The following is a 23,899-nucleotide window of genomic DNA, read 5'->3' on the forward strand; positions in this document are numbered from 1 at the left end:
GACAGGCGGTGAAAAATAAATATCTGGAATCTTTAAAGAGACGAGGAATGGTCTTCGACAACAATTTCATTTTTCGCCGTTGGATATCAAGTGAGCTTTGTTTCTAATATTTTACTAACTTGGTATTATATACAACACTGAAATCGAATGGCAATTTTTTTATGGATTTAACAAACATTGAAGGAATCGAGCGCCTTGAATGCATCACAGTGTTTACTGAAGTCGCATCTACGTTGTCTGGCAATTTACATTTATTTTGTACAAAACTCTGCAAAGATAAAAAAAGAAATGGAAACATGGAAATATGGCAGTGAAGAATTATTTGAATGAAAGCTTGTTGTCTCTTTTGTGCTTCGTTATTTACGGTCAAGGTTCGAAAAGGGTTTGATGTGAACTGTCAGAAATTTATTTAATTGCATATACTTTCTGACACAGATTGTGTCCTGCTTGCACGCACACAATTGAAATTGTGTTTCGCGAGTAAACATGCCCCGGTAACTTGATCACGGCGCCCGCTGAATTCGATGTCACTTTCGATTTTGCGATTTACTTGTGCAGCCAAAAGTACAATAACAAAATTGAACGTGGCAAAAATCTCCCAAAATGTTTTTCGCTGATGGTAACTTTTTATATTCGCGGTTCAAAATTAATGTTGTTTTCATGTCGTAAATTTTGTTGCTGATGGCAAAAAAATATTTTATTCTCGATCGACCGTCCTGAAAACCTCCTTCCGCTCTTCCTAAAAACTGATTTTTTTTTTTTGCATAAAGCAAGCTGACAAAATCTGTTTCTTTGGCTTAGTTTGCATTTTTGAGCGTTAAAATAGAAATAGAATTTTCGGTCCTATGCTGTTACAAAGTGGTGTATTTTTGAGGTCACCCATCCAGATACTAACCCCACCGGATAGGGAAACTTTCATTTAAACGTTTGTTTCACAAAGCTGTCAGACGCTCAGATTGAACGCGTAAACTTGTGGTGAAAAGAAGTTGTGAGGGAACTTGAAAATGATCAACATGCAACCCTAGAAGCCAATGTTTCTCGATTCCCTTTTATGTTCTTCAATCTTTCTGGGTTCAGTACTTTGCTAGTAACCACATTTCTTCTCAGGGGGCTATTGACCCAAGACTTCTACCAAGGCACTACAATGATATACCATACCAAAACAATATCGTGCACTATTGTTAGAGCTACATATTACGCAAAGACAATTTGAATCTCCTGGAAGACAACACGCAGCTCAGTTGACAATATGGATTAAATCGCTGTGTTACTTCACTACCACACGTAAGCAATGCGTGTCTGTTTTTTCTAAAGATGACAGGAATTTCTTCTTTCTGACAAATGATTAATTAATAGACTGGTAGCCAGGTTTTTAACCTCAGAAAAAGATCTGTTTCGTCGTATAAACGTGTGAGCCATAGGGTCTCTGCTGGCACCACTTCTGGGTGACCCCTTAAATGGTCTTAATGACCCCCAACTTGAAAGATTTCCCTGGAACGCTGCAGTTCAATACCACCCAACTCAGTCCCTTCTGTTTTTGAGTAACACGTACCACAGGTAACCCAGTGTACGCTTATGGAGCGTTTAGTTCGTTAATAAGCAGCGGGTACTTTATTGAGAACTACTCTGAAGATGACAGGGACAAAGAAAATAACTCGACAAACAACATAGACGCCATATTGGAATCTTCTGAAGACAAAGTAAAAACATTGGCACAGCGAGCAGATGGCCTCACGTTGGTACCATTTTTACCTTGAGAGATAAGCCTCCCGTTCCCTGTACCCTCGACTACGAAGATACCTTTTTTGTCTATTGCGTTTTTTTGTGTTTTTATTGTAAACCGTTTGTTTCTTTGTAATGGTCTAGCTTATATCCTTTGTTCAACTAGCCATATTAGCGATCTTGTTCGTTGCCATCTTGTGTATATAGTTATGTTCTAGTTTTACGAGATTTGATATCATCAGTGGAGACTGTGATCAGCTCTTTGGAAATAATTGTGATATAGTTTGAAAGGCTGTACAGTTATTAGATTCTCAGTGATAATAACGACTTGATTCCAAAGGAGAAATACAGGTCTCGGTGTGCAAGAGTGTGTTTTCTTTAAAGAAAAGGTTAGTTGTGATTTGCTAGTGCATCGACATAGACGTGACCGAGAACCGAGCAGAATTACAGAGAAAAGGCTGAAATATATATTTTATATAAGCAGAGAAAGGAGGAAACTTTTTGGGACATATTTGGTTAACAATGTACCGAGGTCATCCACATTTCATCGTATTACTAGGAGATCACTTGCTCGTAAACACAAGTATAGGAGCTTTTTCAAAAGCGTAGATGAACGTTAACACTGAGGTAAATGCAAAATGTAAGTTAAATTTAATACAGAAATCAGGAACACCCGGTACGCTTTATGAAAGAATGTTCTTTTTTCGTTTTCTCAGAAACGAAACGTATTTATTTTGAATCAGAGTGAACTATTTACACAGTGAGTTATAGAGTGGCCAATCAAAACAGAGTTTGTAATTGGAAATCTAAACATCTGCGAGATACAAAAACAAAGTTCTGAACACGTAAACCTGAAGTATTGCAAATCATAATGCTGACAAACACAAAAGCGAAGAAAATGGATCATGCATAGGACGTTTTGAATATCTGAATGATTTTGGGTTAGATTAAAGCGATACATCGTTAAGAATTCCGAAGTTATCCTTTTTCGCGTTAATTAGTAATGTAAACAAGTCTTAGTAATAAATTGGGTTAACGAGGAACGAGTGATTGTAAAACTAGCAATTGCCATGGCTCATATGTAACACATGTAATAGAAGATTCACGGAAAACGGAATTTGAAATATTATGCAGGGTTAAGTATTTGAAGGTAAAATAGATATTTGTAGACTTTATGGTTGGTTGTATTGTACGCATAAAGAAGTATCTGTTCTTCTCTTTAATGGTTAATATATCGATTTAGCCAAGCCTAGAAGCGGAGCTCCCTGGTTATAGCTAGAGTGAGACGGGGAGGCGGACTGTACTCAATACTGGGGGTCACATACAATGTTATGACTGTGAGAACTGTACTCGTAAATCAGAAATTCTTATGTAATCATAGTTATAGAAGTTCAGATGGGTCGACATCTTTACTGAGTACGCTGATATCAATCCCGTTGATCTTTCTCTAAGTGACTGACTTCATGAACGTGGGTTGCTTGAATAAAAAAACATGGTTAAGGAAGGCTTGATCCCGAATAAACGACATGCTTTACTTAGCTCTTATTAACCGAGCAGGAGGTCTGTATGGGAGAATCTTGACCGAGGTCTTGAGTGCAGACCGAACGCAGTGAGGTCTGGACACACGACCGAGGTCAAGATTCTCCCATACAGACTGACCTAGCTCGGTTGATAAGAAGTTTATTACATGGCAAACAAGAACAATTTAATTCGTTTAATGTAACTGGTTTGTACAAACTGACATTTTGCTTGCAAACGGCGATGAGTGGCGATGAGCTGAACTTAATTCTGTCAAAGTTTGCTCGTCATCCTCTCTTTTGTCATCATGCTGTTTGGTACTTCCATAAATAAATATTGGTAGAAGAAAATACTCAATATTTTTGCATTTTAGTTTGCATCTTTTCACCGCAAAACATGACCGGTCTAGATGCCGGTCTAGATGGGAAAATCTAGACCGCGGTCAATATCGATTTCAGCCAATCAAATTCGTGAACTTGGTTGTTCCCAGTCCTTGTGAGACAGAGCCATATAATAAAAGCTAATATTACACCACTTTGGCAAGTTTTCCTTATTACGCGGCGACGCGGTGCTGTAGTCTGTCCTCCTTTCACATACATGCGTGGGTTGGGTAGGTACCGTTGGGCGGGTGGGTGGGTGGGCGAAATCGAATATAGACTGATAGCGGCTGCCAGGGACGCCTCAGTTATAAACTGACGTCTGATCTCTCCCTGGAGACTTTGTGAATACGTATGTGCGGTATATAAACCTTAAACCACCACCATAACTACCCCCAGTTCTATATAAAATGTATTGCACAATTTTTACACAATATTATACAATATTAGGTTATACATATTATAGATCAACTGCATCTTATAAATAAGATTAGAGAAATTTTAATTATTTTGAATCTATTAAGTATTAATATTTTTTTTTTGTTTTTTTTTACCTTTTTTGCCCGCACTAACGGAGACCAGCTTTTTTAAGTGTTGATTAGGCTAGCGTGGGTAAATAAAATTTATTAATAATAATTAATAGTTTGCGTTTCTCACTCATCCACGCAAACATTACTTACCCTAATTGAGCTGAACTTTTATCCCCGCAAGAATTTCCTTCTCCACCCTAACCCTTGCAGTCTACGTTGAGAAGCAGATTGCTGTCATGGTAATAGTGTCTTTCAAAAATTCGACTTACCACTGGCGTTGAAAGTTAACACTTCAGCTTGTCCACCACTTTCTTTATTGATATTGAGTTCTTTGGTATGTTCCTCGGCGATTTTCGTTTGCAAAGCTTTGGTCCACTGGTTCTGTGATAGCACTGAGCGAGCAATGCTGCGAAACCTTTGCAACGGTGTCATTGTCCTTTTTGTTTCAAGGAATTGTTCTTTGTTTTCAGACTCACTTCTTTTCATCACCATATTATCCATATTATTGTGAGAACTTAGCTTCTCAGTTGCTTAAAAAGAGTTAAGTGTCAATTAGAGATATCTTAACAACATAAGAGATAGCTAGCAAACACACAGAGGGTTCCACGGCACTCACCGAATGACGCTGTTTCCACGTCATAATTCAATAATTGCGCGCGCACGAACGCCCTGCAATCATTTTAAGTAAAGATGTTTACTTTAGGCTCTGCCAATAAGTAAAAGGAAGAAACGTAGTCAAACGTGAGGGTTCAGGAAAAAAATATTCCTTTAACACAACATAAGCGAGCAAGTTTTAGGAATTGAATTTACGCCTAAATGTTGAAGCACAGGAACCATTAAATTGGAGACGAGTCCTCATTCTTTTAGCATTCAGTGAGCGTGCCAAAAACATTTGGCTTTAAATTTATCAATCTTAAACTGCAAGCCGAGGCATTTGTTTTGAGAGATGCCAGTATTAAGTGGTAAACTTTAAAATTCATGAATTGTCTTTAATTTTTAACTCATGTTAAATGTAATAAACGAAGAAAATAAGGCTAAGGTCGTTCGTTCAAATTTTCAAAGCTATACGCTTACTCCGTCTCATTAATTACGGCTATTCAATCATAAAAACGTAAGTTTTTACGCACATCAGGCCTCAAATGGTTTTATGTTGAAAGCAGATAAATCGCAAAAAAGAATTTTAAAAGGTATTTACAGTGCTACTATGATAAAAAAAATCACTTCCTTTGTTTCTTCATATTTTGAAAGTGTGTTTCCTGAAAACCTGACTGGCAAAATTTTGAGCTTTGATTTTATCCAAAGACGGTTTACTTGAGTCGTGTTTTCTATTTCACGTTTAAAACTGACCGATTGGACCCTGAGGGCTGGATCTAGGGAAAAGTGACGTTATTTGCTCCCGAGGCGACCATAAAGGAGAACAGGAGATGAAAATACTTCCTTTGCCAAATATAAGGATATATTTATCCACGGTTAATTCATTCAGGTAGAATAATTGGGTCAAAATACTGAAACTTAATTTTTAAAATATGAAATACAAAATTAATTAGATCATTTTCTTCGCTTTCTTCTGTAGAAAAATCCATTGCCTAACTAATGAATTCCACGGTAAATTTCACGCGGAAAACCTATATCTCACGAAGTGATGAGTGCGATATCGGTTTTTCAAGTGAAATTTACTGTGGAATTCACCAGTTAGGCAATTCATTTTTCTTCAATCGCATGGGTTTGAAAGAAAACAAGCAAAATAATCCTCAGCGAGCGAACGGAAAAGAAAAAAGCCATTTCGGAGTCAACTGTCAAAAGCCAGCTAGCCTGTTTCAGGCTTCCAGATAGTCGGGAATTAGAAAGAGAAAAAAGGTGCACGCGAAAAATGAGTGGGGCCTTGGGTCGATTCCATTCCATTCACATTTGGGTGTATTTCACTGAAACACGCCAGCTTGGCTTAAAGGACAAACTTCAAACAAGGCTACAACAGATGACCTGTACGTGCTTTAAACAAACTTCTCAAAACACAAGCTAGTGATATTTCTCCTTAATTTTTCGAGAAGTCATTACCATTCATACGTGTTTATAACAAAAGGGCAAAATTTTCCTGTCACTGTCGAGGCACATCGAAAAACAGTTACGCAAACGTAGTAAAAACACACTTATTCCCTTGCATTTATTTTAGAGCAAAACAAACAAACAAATCAACTCATAATTAAGTGAAGTACGATCGTCCGGGTGAGTGTAGTCCTCAGAAGGACTGTTTGAGATGACATTTACTGACGTTTCGACAACCTGAGCGGAAGTCATCTTTAGAGTCAAGTGATCTGTGCAACGTCAATAGATGCTATAAGAACTCCGGTCGTAGATGTAATTAGTGAACTTATTCGTGATGTTATTGGTGGACTATCAGTTGAGCCTAGATGTAATTGGCTGGGAAGACTAAACAGTGATGGTGCGTTTCAGTCCGTCTATAGGTCTAAGATCTGTACGTGTATCGTAGAATACGTTGGGCAGTACTGTGATAGAGTAAATCAGTGTGTTTTTCATCTGTTGATGTCGTCGATGAGTCGTTTTTAGGGTGCGGGGAGTTGTAGACATCGGTTTACTGGTGTCTGTTCTAAGTTAGTGAACCAGCTTTCCAGTACGATCCGTTGGTAGTAGTTAGTGCTGTCTTCCCAGTGCAGTCTTCCTAATCTTCTATTAGTCTTCCCAGTCTTCCCAGCAAATTAAATCTAGGCTCAACTGACAGTTGACCAATAACACAAGTTATAGTATCTACTGACGTTACACAAATCACTTGACTCTAAAGATGACTTCCGCTCAGGTTGTGGAAACGTCAATCAATGTCATCTCAAACAGTGCTTCTCACGACTCAACTCACCCGGAGGATCGTACTTCACTCAATTATGATATAACTCCTGGATTCAAACCATTTACGATTTTAAACAAATGAACCATTTATGATTGTTATTAATTCCAGTCGAGAATAAAAATTTTCTGAACAAAGTAAAAAACGAGTAAACTACTTTTTAAAAATACTGATCCACTTGCAACGCATCCGTACAAATAACTGTTACAGGTTTAATTTAAGTTTAGGTTAATTTATATTTAACCTAGGGTGACTTTTTCAACCTAGTTCAATTTTTTTCAACCTATGTTATTATGAACGTTGTAAAGAAGGGGTTTCCTTTTTTGGGGGGATTTTTACAAAAAAATGGGGCTTGGTATTTTACAGGGGATAAAAAAGAAAATAATGAAAAAGGAGAAATTGATTAAATTCCTCCTCATCTTTCCCTTGGCTTCCGTTTTTCTGCCACTTACCGTCTCTCCCTTTCCTTCCCTGGTCCTCACTGTCCCTTACACTACTATCAATGAACTGTTACATTTACCTTTATATAATAAGCCAAGTTATTCTCGCATTTTGATTGGTTCTTGTGTATGATCAGTTAGAGGAGAGACGCACGATTGACGTCATCATCAGCTTTTATGCGATTAAAGTTGAATTCTCTATTATATAAAACAAATAGATTCCATGTTGTCGTGTGTCACTGATGTTCTTGCCATCAGCAACAAAATTTACAACATGAAAACTTAACAACATTAATTTTGATCGGCGAATATAAAAAGTTACCATCAGCGAAAAACATTTTCGGAGATTTTTGCTACGTTTATTATACTTTTGGCTGCACAAGTAAATCGCAAAATCGAAAGTGACATCGAATTCTGCGGGCGTCGTGATCAAGTTACCGCGGCGTGTTTACTCGCGAAACAGTGAAGCATCTGTGACAATTGATGGCAAGATACCGAGTTTTTGTTTTTGTTAGTTTTCTTTTTCTTTTAAGTGTTATAAAGTTTGACAAGAAATGTGCGAATTCAACACAAAGATCACAATTACCCAACTCTTGAGGTTGACCATTGTTTCTGAAAAGTCAAAAATTTACTCTCCAAGACGAGGTTACTTATCACCAGGTAATTCAATCGTTTTGGAAATAGCAGCTACTTTTTTATTCATCAGCGTTACAATTTTTTGCTGATTTTGGGGCTCATTTTGTTGAAACTCATACACGCTTCCAACAGACCTGTTTATTTTCGTCACTTATGCACGCGCTGCTTACAGTGCACTACCACAAAAATCCCCCCGTATCACATTTCAACCCACGTATGCAAATTTGTTATACTCGAAAATTACACAACATGATGTTAAAATTTAGAAAGGCTGGAAATCTAACACCGCCTGTCTTGTTTATCCAATTGGCGTTCCATTCTTGAGCTCCATAAGGGTATATTTTCTTTAAAGATGCACTAAGGCCTGTTCCAAACGTCGTGCTACTGCCTTGCCGAACTCAAATGAATTTGGCTTGCCAGTGGCACGACGATGGCGCGGCAGCGGTTTCAAACGTCGAACCTAATACAGTCGCGCCAAATTCAAAAGACAAAACAAACCATCCATCCAGCATAATAGTATGAAAATAATGCAAAATACATTAAATAAATTTATGAATTGAGTTCGGCGCAACAATATCACGCCGTTTTAAACCAAGTCGTGCTACTGCCGTGCGGCACGGCAAGTCCTGCCGTGCTCAGTAGTCGTGCCGAACCTAAGTCAGCCGTGCCGCGCTTAATGGTTTCAAACGGCGTGCTTCTGCCGTGCTTAAATCGAAATGACAATTTCATTTGAGTTCGTTAAGTTAATTAAATGTTCTGCTGTGCACCAGAGAAATCTACCCATTACCCCCAACTTCCTCAAACTTAACAAAATACGCAAAGAAGACTCTATGCACAAGGACACCACTTAACCGGTGAGTGACAGGCAAGACTTTAACGGACACGGAAAAAAATAAACTAGACGCTCCATAAAGCGTACACTGGGTTGCCTGTGGTACGTGTTACCAAAAAAGGTAGCCTTCGTAGCAAGCGCTCCTGTTCGACAGAAGAGCTCCAAAACCATTTTCCGCAAACTGGCCGCGCGAAAGTTGGGGAAAGAGACTGAGGGAACGCTTGCAAGAAGACCCGCTATTTTTGAAAGTATATTGATTGGCTGGGTTTCATCATCGATCTCTTCCAGGGTTTGCTCTTTATCCCAGGGAAGAAAATCAAGCGTGTTTTGTCTGACATTAATTCTATTTTGGAAGCTAATTGTTCCTCTGCTAGGGAACTCCCTGCCCTTGCAGGCAGGATCAACTCTTTTAGCCTAGCTGTTGGTAACGCCACCACCCTCATGACAAAATTTCTTCGTATGTCCATCGTCCTCCAGTCCAGCTGGGATTCCAAATTCCCTCTGCCCCCCTCTGTTAAGGAGGAACTTCTCTTTTGGAAAGAAAATGTGCCGTGTTTGAATGGAAGGCCAATTGGTCAGCAATTTTCCGGTTCGCGTACTATTGTTTATTCCGATGCGAGCGACGTTGGTGCCGGGGGAGTTATTAAGGGTCGCGACGGTGTCATTTGTCACCTCACTTAGTCCCCTGACGAGGCAGGCCGTAGTTCAACCTGGCGCAAGCTTCAGGCGGTCCATGTTTGCCTTTCTAGCTTTTCTAAAACATTATCTGGTTGCGCAGTTCAATGGTTTACTGACAACCGTAATATTCCATCCATCATTCGCACCGGTAGCATGAAGCGTGATTTTCACCACCTAGCCTTGTCTATCTTTAAAATAGTCCTCAGGTATAGCATCGATTTGCAAGTAGATTGGATCCCCAGATCCTTCTATCATCACACCGATGCTATCAGTAGGATTATTGATTTTGATGATTGGGGTGTGTCCCTTGACTTTTTCAATCACATTGATCACATGTGGGGTCCCCATACTGTGGACTGCTTCGCGAATTGTAATAATCGCAAGTTAACCAAGTTTTATTCCCGTTATTGGAACCCGCACGCCCAGGGCGTCGACGCTTTTTGTCAAGACTGGGGAAAGGAGAATAATTGGTTAGTACTCCCGGTGTTCCTTGCTCCCCGGGTAATTAGGCATCTTGTAGAGTGCAAAGCTGAGGGAACCTTGACCGTTCCCAAGTGGGTTTCATCTCCATTTTGGCCTATGCTTTTCGGTCCTCAGTCCCTTTATAATCCTTATGTTAAGTGTGCGATTATCTTCACAGATGTTTCTGGGATTTTTGTCAGGGGCTCCACTGACTCTATTTTCGATGGGCCTAAATTCAAATTCCACGTTCTAGCCGTCCGTCTGTCGGCTCGTTAAATCATGATATGTAATCTTATGTTATGATATATTCTTTAGTCATTATCCGCTATATTTAGCTCTCTTTGTCTTATTTCATATTTCATTGTATCGTTCTGTATTAAACGCTTTAGCTATCATGTTCACAATTAGTAGCCAGTCTCGTTCCCTGTTTATGTGCCTCGATGGCAATTATCTCTGTTTAGAGTTTTTCGGTTTACCTCGCGTGAGGTCACGTGTGCCTCGGTGGCCGCGTATGGGCATAGTCTCGTGACTACTTCTGTTCGCTATGGGTGGCGTTCCCCATGTTCTGTGTCACCCACCCCTCCGTATCGTAATCCTTTGTTTTCCTCGCGGATGCCTATCATGTATCCTCTCCCTTTGTTTTTCCCCAGACGTCTTTTCCAGCCCTATGTGGACCGAGCTCACTCATGTACAGGACCCTTATCTACGCCGTTTGGCTGACAAGTTACCCGAAGTTGTCCTTGGTTCCAGAGCAGATAATACTACACTCACCTATCTCAACGGCTTTAAACGATGGCGCTCCTGGGCCTCCAAGTTTCCCGAGATTACTGTGCTACCAGCTACACCCGCCTTTGTTGCCTTGTACTTGCTTGGTGTCCTTCAAGCGTCCACTTCTCCATCCCCGGTCCAGTCAGCCTTGTACAGCATCCGCTGGGCCCACGATATTGCTGATTTAGAGTCTCCAACTAGTCATACACTCTCACAGAAAGTCTTAGAGTCAGCCAGGCGGAGGCTGTCCCACCGGATATCCGAAAAAAGTACCTTTCACAGGGGAGATTTTGCTCAAGTTTTTCCAGAGCCTTGACGGATCATTGGTGGACACGAGGTTCATGGCCATGGCTCTCCTTGCCTTCGCAGGGTTCCTGAGATTTGATGAATTATCCAATCCTAAGCTTAAAGATGTAGTTTCCCATGCCACATACTTTGAACTGTTTATCGAAGGTAAGTAAGACTGATTGATATCGTGAAGGCGCCGTCGTTCCAATTGTTAAAACTGGTACCGACCTTTGTCCCTGGGCTAATCTTCTGAAGCACTTGTCTCAGGCACAGCTCTCTTTGCCAACATCTGCCAACGGCGGCGATGGTTTTCTTTTTGGTAATATTCAAACCAAGTCCGGAAGGCAGTTTATCCGCTCAGCTTCTAAACTCTCTTACTCTAGATGTAGAGAAGTACTTTTAAAGAAGTTAGTGGACCTACGATTAGATCCTTAATGCTATTCCTGGCATAGCTTCAGGAGTGGCGGTGCCTCTTCCGTGGGGTGGTTTCATAATTTTGGATTTGGACCATTAATCATAATTAATTGCATGAAAAAGAACTACAACCGAAGCAAATACAAAAGAAGAAAACCACCTTATACACTTTGCAAAAAATAGTCAAATTTATCAGTATGTTGTTTTGATTGATTGATTGATTGATTGATTGATAATCTTTATTGATAAATTAAACCAAACACTTGCAGACATACGTACAAGTTTACAATACAGTAGAAAGAGGAATTATCTAAAAATTATTTCTTTCCTTACAAACATTTAACTAAATAAAGTTTAAAAGAGATCTATTTATAAAGCAGTGCTTAAAGTGCTGTGTGCGAATACGTGGTAACTTATAATCATGACCACGTTGACGTAAAGATTGATATGTACGTTTGTTCGGTAGAAGATCTGCATGTTAAACAATGTGCATCTGTATGTGCGTCTTTTTCCCTAGTTTGAATTACATCGCTGATGAATATGCTCTTCTTGGTGTAACCATATTTCCATGTTCGCTTGCAGAATTTATCGATCTTAGAGAGATATTTACCACGATAAGCACATGCCTATACTTCAATTGCGTATGTAAATGTGGACATAATTAAGCTATGAAATAACACCGTAAGCTCTTCTAAAGTGTATCCATAGTACTTACAAATTCTAAGGATATAGAGTCTTGAATTAGCCTTATCCATCATCTTATGAAAATGAGTGTCCCAGTTGCATGGATTTTCATGAAAGGTTACTCCCAATAATTTAAGTTCGCTCTTTCTTTCAGTAATGGACACAGTCCCACGAGGGGTTTTTTGGGTCTTTCCTCTCATTACTCCCATGTCTTAGTTAGATTTAGTTTCATGCAATTCATACTTAACCAAAGCTCAATATTCTGAATTTCACCTACTGATGAGTCATCAGGTAAATTTGGCCCAATCGGAATACTCAAGGTGATATCGTCAGACGGTTTCGTGGTTTCCGGGTTCACAACATTAATGTCATTAACCATGATGGAGAACAACACTGGACCTAAGACGGTCCCCTGTGGAACACCCCTGTCGATTTCAACGAACTTTGTTTTGCCAACATCGACTACAACTCTCTGTTTAGGGTTACTCAAAAAATCAACAATTTAGTTAATAAGGTAAGGGTTGACATTATGTAACTTGAGCTTATTACATGCAATCTGATGGGAAACAAAATCGAAAGCTTTACTAAAGTCGAAAGAATACACCTTAACAAAGCCCGCGTCTTTATCCAACCATTTTAAGCAATAATGTTGACATTTAAAAAGGGCCATTGTGGCATTATGTCCCTTCTTATAGGCAAACTGGTTGAGCCTAGTAGATGACTGCAGGGTAGTAGATATTTTTTGTTTGTAAACGTCCCTTTCAAAAATTCTCATGATTATGTTTGCATGTAAGTGACTGATATGGGTCTCAATTGACTACGCTCACTTAATGGGAATACCTTGGGAATAGGTGTAACATTGGACAATTTCCATAGACGTGGAACTTTTTGCTGTTTAATTGAGTCATTGAATGGAGATCTTAGTTATTATAGGAGCTATATCATCATAATAGTCACGCCAGAGCCAGTAGGGAATCTCATCAGGCCCAGAAGTTGTACTTGTCTGGTGCCTCAGGAGGTTCCAAACTGAAAGCAGGGTTACTTTGGGGACATGTGTACCGTCTGGTATTGCTAGAGGATTTGGCGCCTCATATGCATCTTCAGTGTTAATAGATTGAAAATATTCATTAATATCATCAGGATTTATTACTTTGCTAACCAAGGTACCCTGAATTTTCCTAGCAGTAATTATATTGGCTGTGTTCCCCCATCCCTTAGATCCCCTGTAGTGTTTCCGGTTTTCATTACGGACAGCATTTATTTGATTTATTTTGTTTTTACATTCTTATTTCTTATCTTACAAAGGTGCTTCACCAGCGGTGACATGTAGGGCGGGTCCCTCGAAGATGTCTTGACTGTAATCAAGGGAAAACAGTCATTATACACTTCCCATAGTCTCTGACTTAACAGTTCAACACTCTTATCAGTGCCATTCAAAGAGCTTAAAGTACCCCAATCATATCCTTCAAGTAACAGCAGCGTTCATGGCAATTTGAAAGTAATTAAACGCGCTGCTGTATTGTGAAGACGTTGTAGCTTAGACAGATGTGCAGCGGGTACATTGTATAATAGGCCGTTGCAGTAGTCAATCCGTGCCATAATTGCTGCTTGCACAAGAAGCTTGGTGCTATCCTGTGTAATATACTTTCGAATTTGTCTGATATTGTGCAGATGGTAATATACAGACTGACAGATCTTATTGACATGAGTTGACATTTTTAAGTTACAGTCAAACCAGGCTCCTAAGTTACGTACAGCAGTAGTCTGCACTGATACATCTACATGACCGACTTTGATATGATTAAACTTGATCTTTTTAAGCTGTGGTTTAGTGCCAATAAGGATTATTTCCGTTGTATCTGAGTTCAACTTAAGCTTATCAAATTTCATCCAGTTTCCGATGCTTGCGATGCACCTCTCCATTACATTGACTGCCTCCACTTGGTCCGCCTCCGAATTTGGTTGAAATGATAAATATAATCTTGTGTCGTCTGCATAAGCGTGTACTTCAGGTAGATAGAACTTGATGACTTCAAACAGTTTGCTTGCATACACAGTGAATAGGAGGGGCCCTAGGCATGAGCCCTGAGGCACGCCGTGGAGTAAGTGAAACGTCTTAGATGTACAGCCCTCATAGCAGATGCGCTGTGATCTTTGTGACAGGTACGATGAAAACCAGCTTAGCGCAGTTCCAGTTATTCCAAAGCTAGACTCCAGCCGTCTCAGTAACACCTGATGGTCTACCATATCAAAGGCGGCGCTTAAATCAAGAAGTACTAGCAGCGTAACCCTCGATCGGTCCATGTTCAGCAAAATATCATTTTATACTTTAGGTAGCACAGTCTCTGTGCTATGATCAACCCTGTAAGCAAATTGTAGTAGGGGGTATAGCTCATATTGCAACATGTGGTCGTGGGTCTGATCGTAAACAGCACGCTCGATTAGCTTTGAAATATACTGTAAGTTGCTAACGGGGCGGAGGTCTGGGAATGTAATATCTTTCCCAGATTTGAGGTGCGGATCTACAAGAGCATCCTTCCATTTTAATGGAAAATGACCCAGTGCAAGAGAAGAATATAAAATGCATGTTATTGTAGGTAAAAGTTCATCCAAGCAGGCTCAACAGCGTTTCTTGATATTCGTCAACCAAATGATCAAGATCAGTAGCATGACTGCAATGGGCGTGTTCTACACTGCACAGTCTAGACAAAGATAAGTCGTCACGAAGCTGGTCAGTGTCAACTGATCTTAGCTTCCTGTACATTACCCTCTTGATTCTTGCAATTGGTCTTCGCATTCTCAGATGACATATCAAAGATGCATAATAAGAGGGAAAGTGACCGATAACAGGCGAGCTCTGGAGTAGATGGCTTGTTTTGCGCGTAATGACAAGATCCAAGGTGTGTTTGTGAATATGAGTGGGCTTATTCACATGTTGCTGGAGGCCAAGTGAACCAATCAAGTCCAGGAATTTTGTAGCATCTGGGTCGTCAGGGACGTCAACGTGGATGTTAAAATCACCTAAAATGGCCACGTGCTCCTTTGAAAGAATAACTGATTCCATGTAACCAGAAAAGTCCCGAAAAAAATACGCTCATGGGTACCCTGTGGCTCTGTGAGTAAGGCTGTCGATATATGATCAAGGCCAGCACCAGAGGAGACTACCTACTCAGAATATTCTAAAGACTCAGTGTGACAAGGAGCCCATCTGGAGCGTGCAACTTCCATACAGCGTCTGTGAAACGGCGTTTTCACAAGTAGGTTTATTTTTACACTAGCCCTTCCCGCGAATTAGGTCAAAAAACAAAGGCAGTTCCGGTTCGGTGACCCTATGACGTCAGCTTGATTTCTTGTATTTGGTCATCGGGCTCCTGTGGGAGTCTCATTCGCGGGAAATTCAAGCTAAAAATAAATCGGTCTGTGAAAAGCCGTTACACGATCACCGTAGAGTTGTAGGCTCCGGGTCATGGGTTCCTGGTGTGACCAGATTGAGAGAAAGACACTTTCAAGGAGTCATTGAATAGGATTGCTGTTCCACCGCCACGACCATCCTCACGAGGATGACACCAGGATTTTGATGAAAGCAGACAAAGGAAATTGTTTTGTTGTTTTAGATACCATTGATTACAACAACAAAATGAATGCTTTATTGAATGACCACAACACTTATGAACTGGTCTCCAAACCTCCTTTCCGAAGAATTGAACGTGAACTGAACAATAGACTTTTAACACTCAAGAATCAACTGTTTCATCTATTGGTTCAGCGCTCTATAACACTTCAAAGTTTCTAACCAACATCTTGACACCTCTCCAAAATGGCAATGGTTTCTCAGTCCCTAATTCCTCCAAATTTGTCGATGAAATCTCCAACATTGACATACAAGACGATGAAATTATGCTGTCCTTTGATGTGGTATCGCTCTTCACAGCCATTCCTGTCAAGAAAGCCTGTGATTACATAAAAAATAAACTGGATTGTGATGAATCACTACACTTACGCACAAAACTTGACACTACTGATATAATCTCTTTGTTGAACTTTGTCCTATCCAATAACTACTTCGTCTACAATGACAGTGTTTATAAACAGATCCATGGTTGTGCCATGGGCAGCCCTGTCAGTCCCGTGGTTGCCAATTTATGTATGGAAGCAATCGAGGAGATGGCCATCAACACAACTCCCGTTCCACCTAAAGTATGGAAACGATATGTTGACGATAGTTTCTGTATCATTAAAAGAAACGCCGTTGACTCTTTCCATAACACACTCAACAGTATCGATCAACACATCTCCTTTACCATCGAAGAAGAAAACAATAACCAGATCGCCTTTCTGGACGCTTTGGTTACTCGCAAGGATAATGATCTCATTATTGGGGTTTACCGTAAACCAACCCACACTGATAGGTATCTAGATTTCTTCTCCCATCATGACAAACGACACAAGACCAGTACAGCTGAGACTTTGTTACATCGCGCAACTAATCTCCCGAGCACAAAACAAGGAAAAGAGAAAGAACTTATTCATGTCATCGACGCTCTACGATCTAACAATTACCCCCAAAATGTTATCTCCAACATTCTAAAGAAGAAATCTTCTACTCAGCGAACAAATCCCATCCCAACACCTGAGGAACTTGTTTGCATGTTTTTTAAATGGGTTGCACCCTCCGAATTCTCCAGTTATGCAGTCCTCCCCTATATTAATGGCATTTCTCAGCCTCTAACTAGACTCCTTAAAAAACATGATATTCGAGTTGTCAGCAAGCCATTCAAGACTTTACAACAGGAGTTTCCCTCTCCTAAGTCCCGCCCTCCGATCGATCTTCAACCTAACGTGGTTTACAAAATATCTTGTGCCGACTGCCCATGGAGTTATGTTGGCGAGACTGGCAGATTCTTATATGAGGAATGTGAAGTCTTACTCAAGAGGCTCCAACATCGCTAAACACGCTTGGTCTTCAAATCACTCTATTGACTTTAAAAATTCCCAAGTGATTGACAAGGGTTCTTCTCGTACCCGCAAGACACTGGAATCTTGGCACACCGCCTCGATAGATCATGCAGATAACAATTCTAGGCCGCTCCCTAATCAATACTCCATTCTTTTAAAAAAGAACAATTAGTTTTTTTGACAAATATTTTTTCCCGTTTTTATATTCTTTTTCTCACCTATTCTTGTATATATTGTAGTTGTCATCATTTTTTCCATTCATTTCCATTGAAGGCTGTAGCCTGACAGCCGAAAGCTCGAAAGTTTTTAACTGTATATAGCCAGTGAACGTTTTTTATAATAATTTTTAAACATCCTCACGAGGTTTATCGAAGAATCTATATCCATTCGAGTTGGGCTCTGAATCGAGAGAATCATCATTGGACGTCAACCATGTCTCAGTAATAGCGACTAGATCAAACTTATATTCAGAGACGTAATCCACAAAGTCCGCTATTTTGTTCCTTATGGACTGCGTGTTCATTAAGCATAATGCCAAGGAAGTAGAACGAGGCACACCAGTATACAAATCCTCATCAGTGTTGATGTTAAAGGGGCCAGGTCACGCAATTTTAGGCAATTTCAGCACTGATCGAATGGTCATAGAATTAACTAAAATATCAAAATAACTGTTCAAAACTATAGAAGAACTCTAACAAAACACAAGGAAGCCACGAAGGGACATGGATGGAGAAAACTGGAGAGGATCGAAACGGATTGAATTTGAGTAAATTTGAAAAACGTTAGCCTGTGTACAGACGCCCGCTCTCCGAAAAAAAAATTCGGAGAGGAGCGTCTGTGATTTACCATTGATAATCGTGACCCATGCCACGTGATTTTTCCTGGAATGTGTGGAAAATGATTTGATTGGTTATTACCCATCGATCATTACATCATTGAAACAACGAGTTTTGATTGGCTTTTATTTTTATTTCTCCACATCAACACCGTGAGAGATTTTACGATGAGTTCGTGTGTACTTTGAGCACCGTACAAAATACGAATAAAAATCTTTTTGATTGTCAAAAAGGTCTTTCTTTTAAAGTAAGAGCGGAATTGTTATCTATGGAGTGTAAAGTGGAAATCGATTCGACGTACATTTGTAGGAATTGATGTCAGCGCAAAACAAACGAAAGCACTATTCAAAAGATTGTCCACTCGAAAACGTCTCCCGCTATTCCTTTCCAGTCAATGTAATCCCAAAGCCTTGCTCGGACCAGCCTAGCCATTCTCAAGCACAATCTACAAAGCGTGATGCCCTGGAAAATTTGAGATGTGAACACACCGAGCAAAATAACAGCTCATCGGCAACGATCTGTGCTGTTCTGAAGATAAGAGCCATACCTGGTTGGAAGACTTGCAAATGCATCCTTTCCTTTAAAGAGTGCTTCTATGCTATAAAGCCAAGGTATCTTAAAACTATCGGAGACGCTCTTCGATGCACGTTTGAAATCTACCTCATTGACCACCATTTTGAGAATTTAGCTCCAACGAAATATGAGGCACGCAAATTTTGGTCAGCGTAGATCACTTAATAATGTATGCAAGATTATTCCGGAACACGATTACTAACGGTAAATCACAGACGCTCCTCTCCGATTTTTTTTTTTTTCGGAGAGCGGGCGGCTGTACCGTAGGCTAAAAAACGTCGGCCCACCTTTTTTTCAAATTTAAATCAGTCTATTTCAAAATGTCATTTACACAGCTGGAAAATCATTCTCAGTTGTTATGTGGCCGTGATTTTGCAAATGAAAGACTCTTGCCCTGCCAATTTGACGTTTAGAGGTCATAATTAACAAAACTAAACAAAATTACCTAAAATAGCGTGACCTAGCCCCTTTAATAATATTGGACGACGTCCTACTGCCCATGATAGAGCGATCAAGACCCGCACAAATCCTACTGCCATTGGTTGAATAATCGCAATCATTGCGTACCGTGATCCGTACAGGTAGGTGTCGGTCATTGTTTTGATTGAAATATATAAATTCGCTTGAATTGAACAAGAAGACAAACAATTAATAAAATTAGCAATATTTCGCGATTTAAAGCAGGCCGTAGAGTTTCCAACGTCCAAAAACTGAGATCTAGAATAGGTCCGACGAATAGTAGCGCCAGGATTGGGTGAGACGTCGCAGCAAAGAGCGAAATAGGCGGCCAATGGTACTCTTGAGTCGAACGGCAAAGATAGAACAGAAATTCCATGGCTTGATTGTAATACCGAAAGCGATATATGACTTAACATCATCGGAACTAAACACTTTTCGCTGATTAAACAAATCTCTTTTCCTTTTACAGCAAACGTTTGACAACATACTGCGTCAAAGCACTGAGCAGGGGCACCCAACCAGAATGTAGTTCAAAACCACTTAAACATAGCATTTTTCAACGTATTTTGGTATTTAAACGGTAGATATAGGCATATTTTTATCCCCTAAAAAATTTTTCTCTGTTCGGATTTCCTAGCTGAAAGTCTAGTTAGTGATCGGAAAATTATAGGGATCAAAACCAACGTTTTCGAAAATTTCAGCCAGAAAAAATGCTCCAGAAAATTCTAGGTGGCCTTTTTAGGGTAAAAATCCGTTAAAAATGGAAACGCTGATTGGGTAGGTTGCCATGCCATGCCATACCAATACCATTTTTTTAGATGTTCGAAAATTCTAGGACAGGCAGGCAAGCAAGAAATTTCAGAACAAGTCAGGTTCCGAAAATTCTAGATCTCAAATCGTCCTCCGAACAGATATTTTCCGAAAATTGACGTTGGGTTCCCCTGATTGAGAGAATCCTGAAAGAAAAGGGTACTAAGCAGCATTTAAGCAGCTTTGACGACACTATTCTTGCGTTTACTGATTAATTAATTAATTAATTAATTAATTAATTATATAACTTCGTCACAAAACTTTCGAACGCGCTAATTTTGTGAGAAGTCAGGGAAATCGCAACTTACTGCTTTTAACGAAGAAAAGTTCTTATTTTGACATCTTTTCACGGTGAGTTGGGTTCAGTGATATGACAATATCAAATTTATAAAATCTTCATGACATTGAATTACAACGATTTTTCGCGGAATCTCATCTTCAAGGGCCAACGGCCAAACTACGTTTTGGCTGCCATCAATCAAATGAAATCAATTGATGCATGGCAACCTACCCAATCAGCGTCTTTGGTTCTCATGCCACGGTACATTCACACATTCGAACTCGATGACGATCAATAGAAAGCGATGGAATATGACATTAATTTTGTACGAATCTTTACTGACTAACCTCTAAAAACATATCATAATGGTATTCGAGCTGTGAACTCAACAAAAACTCCAATTCACTTCCCGGTTATGTTCGAAAATTTAATTGATGGAAGCTAAAACGCGGTTTGGCGCTTAGCGCTTGAGGTGTGAGATTCCGTAGAATTCTGCAATTTGCAGCAATACGTTAAGTGAGGAAATGTGCCATATGCATGGCAGTGACTCATTCTACACGAATATTGTCGGGTTATTTGTTAAATTAGGTAAGCGTTATTAACACGCGCTGTTTTCCTTACTTGTTCCGTGGGATGCTATAGGCAGAACATGGTATAAATGCAGGTGAATTTCTTTTTATTCGTGTTTATTTTCATTGTAGTCACAAATCTGCACTCAATGTTTTTTCACGTGTGTCATTTCGCCCGACACGCGATTCGAAATCAAGCTCTCTCGCATGAAAAGCACATATCTTGCTAGTGCGCCACGCAGATAATCAATGAATATACTCGATGTTTACCATGATGAGTATATTTAAAGTATTTTGCGCAATTACGAGGATAGCGGCAGCAGTTTTAGCCTTCAGATTAACAGTTTGATGCAAACAAGCAGCATTTGCTTTTGTAACTTATTCTTGGAGTGGATGAGGCATTAATTTAACGGAAGAGGATTACATGGAAGTTGTAAGCCTCAAAAGGTAGTGATTTCACAATCATATAAATTCAGAAAAAGTCGAAATCCTTTCTGCTGCGATGATTGACACAGTAACCTCACATCTGAAAGTATTTGATAAAGTGGACAGATGATTTTTTTCTTTGAGAAAGGCAAGCTTTCAAGGCAAGGATAAGTTTCTACGTTATTTCTAGATCTTGTTTCGTTCTTGTGTGTTCCACTGTGAATATTGTTGCATAGTACGAATACTTCAATCGACGTGTTTCTTGCGAACCAGTTTGTTCAGTCGTTCTAAACCATTTTGTGAATCAAACAAGTGTGTTCAATTGGCCATTGTGCCAAGCATTTATCAACGCTGCTATTAGAAAGCACTGTTTGGGAATTCCAAAGCCGTTCCTCCCAATATAAGAAATACAAACGTGAAAAGAACATTAGAAAAAGCCATTAACAACCAAATACAAACAGAAATCAAGTAAAAAAAAATGATGATAGAATTTATCACTTATCCCGACCCGCGATTCAAACTCGGGTTCCCTTGCTTAAAGATAACTCATCTTGCTCGTGTGCCACGTAAACAATCAGTAAATGCGCATTATGCTCTCAGTGTATTTAAAGTACTTTGTGCAATTGCGAGGATGGCGGCTGCATTTTGCATTTTGACGCAAAGAAGCAAAAATTGCTTTTCTAGCTCTTTCTTGGAGTGGATGAGGCATTAATTTGATTTAATAGGGTTTAGATGGAAGTCGCAGGCCGCGAACGTCAGTGATTTTACAATCATTTAAATTTAGAACAAGACGCTTGGGGCGTATACACGGATGCACGTTTCGGGATGTTCTGATTTTGTGAAGGACTTGCTGTAGCAGTTTCATCTTAAAGGTTAATGCCTGTAATAGATCATTTTCGAATTCTCACGGCTGGACTGGATCTAGCATGAAATGGAGGCTAAAGCGGGCAACTCTTTTCAAATGCAAATTAATTTGCCCGTATTAGCCTCCATTTCATGCTAGATCTAGTCCAGCTGTGAGAATTCGAAAATGGTCTATTGACATTATCATCAGACACGCGATATGAAAAGCAAAAGTTTTGAGCTGAAGAAGACAATAATAAGTATTGTTTATGGCAGTAAGCACGAACTCACTCAAGATAAGTGTGATCATTCTAAAGTGTTTGTTTGACTCTAACTATCTTAGCAATCAAATCGTCTGTTAGCCCCCTCGGGTATTATAGGGTTAACAACTGTTTTTATAGCAAGTAACTTCTAGTTAAATTACAGATTTATCCCTCTGGTAATCACTCGCCGTTTCCCGAAGTTTACCCGTAGTTGTATTTCATTGTAACTGGACAATTTGTGTTAGCTGTTTGTGCATCCCACGGATACGCCCTCATAGGCGTTTTGTTGTCATTACAATAGGTTTTGTTGGAAGACGAGCCTCTTATTTCGCTTTCACTTCAGGTCTCGGCATGGTAACGCGGAACTCTCGTGTCACACTGCTGCACTTCCTGAGAAACATTTAAACATTAACCAAGTACTAGATCACGCGAGCCGAATTCGGTCAATTTGACAGTGATTTTTAGCCCTGCACAAAATGAAACGAGTAGTCTACTCGTCAGTTAATCATGTGAAGTAACTTTCATGTGTTCTAAGCCCGGTATGGGGTTCTAGAGGCAAGGATACACACTCAAGTGAAGAAAAGTTGGGCCCTAGGGATCTCCACGCTGCTAAGTCACCCCATTAATCTGCTGCCAGCGTGGTAGCATTGATGGTGTAGTGGCCTAGCATGCCCGACTAGTAATCAAGGAGACGTGGGTTCGATTCCCGCTCAGGGAAAAAACCAGTTTTTCGGATGAGTATGTCAAAAGGTAGAATGTACGGTATGTGTTTCTCCCTCCAACATAATCCATACCTTTCATTTGCCTCGAAGTAACTTTCATGCAAAAATCGCCAGTCCTAGTTGGCAACTTTTCTTCTTTTCAGCTTTTACGATTTTTGCAAAAAATTGCAATTTCTGCAGTTGCGTGCAATCCTGGACATAGAACTCAAACAAAAATTTCTCTGAACAAGCTAGAAATCCAGAAAATATATTTTTTTAACTTGTATAAATGATACTGATATAATTCGGCTCTGGGAACGAGATTGGTTGAAATCCTGAATTTTTTAGGCTTCTCTACACAATTGCTTCACTTGATTTCATGTCCGCAGTTCAATATTTGATATATGATATAATTCATTTCAGATATCATTTCGTTCGTTACTTTTATTCAGCGGGAACATTTGAATCCACAAATGACCCGCTTCCAACATCAGTGACTTCATAGCTTAGTTGGTTAGAGCATCGCACCGGCATCGCGAGGTCACGGGTTCAAACTCTATTCAAATTCTGAATTTTTCAGGCTTCTCTACGTAATTTTCATAAAATTTACTTTTATAACTACGAGGATCGTAGCTTCATTCAATTTTAATGCTTTAACATTTCTTAAAAATCATTAGGATTACTTTAAATTTGTACGGGGCTTAATCGAGTAGCACTTAAATTGGAATCAACATATTGATTCTATTGCTCCTAAGGTCAGCAAAATTGTTGGTTTAATTAATAGCTTAACTGCGGCGTCAAGTATCACCGATCGCTCATACTTTCGTATACACAATATGGAATAGCTGCTTGGGGTCAAGCACATATTAGACACTGTTGCTAGCGGTAAAGAAGTCGATGCAATCTATCTTGACTTATCCAAAGCCTTTGACAAGGTATCTCACAACTTGCTTCTATCGAAGATTGAACATTACGGC

At 39.7% G+C, this 23,899-nt stretch overlaps 1 protein-coding gene across 2 annotated transcripts in view; it reads right to left on the reverse strand.

Moving 5' to 3' along the window:
- Positions 1-18,693, reverse strand: part of LOC138056614 (cyclic nucleotide-binding domain-containing protein 2-like) — a 56,520-nt gene extending 37,827 nt beyond the window's left edge. The window contains exons 1-2 of one of the 2 annotated variants that reach the window (XR_011133518.1): positions 18,546-18,687; positions 15,959-16,143 (exon numbers count right to left, since the gene is read on the reverse strand). Coding sequence is in view for 1 of the 2 variants with exons in the window: in XM_068902482.1 (XP_068758583.1) it covers positions 18,546-18,570 (25 nt within the window). In the remaining variant the exon portion in view is untranslated. Of the gene's footprint in view, positions 1-15,958; positions 16,144-18,545 lie in introns of those variants that run through there. The other variant, XM_068902482.1, reaches the window with a different exon arrangement.
- Positions 18,694-23,899: the final 5,206 nt, after the last annotated feature.

The sequence above is a fragment of the Montipora capricornis genome, chromosome 1, assembly GCF_036669925.1.
Source record: "Montipora capricornis isolate CH-2021 chromosome 1, ASM3666992v2, whole genome shotgun sequence".
Classification (NCBI taxonomy): Eukaryota; Metazoa; Cnidaria; class Anthozoa; order Scleractinia; family Acroporidae; genus Montipora; species Montipora capricornis.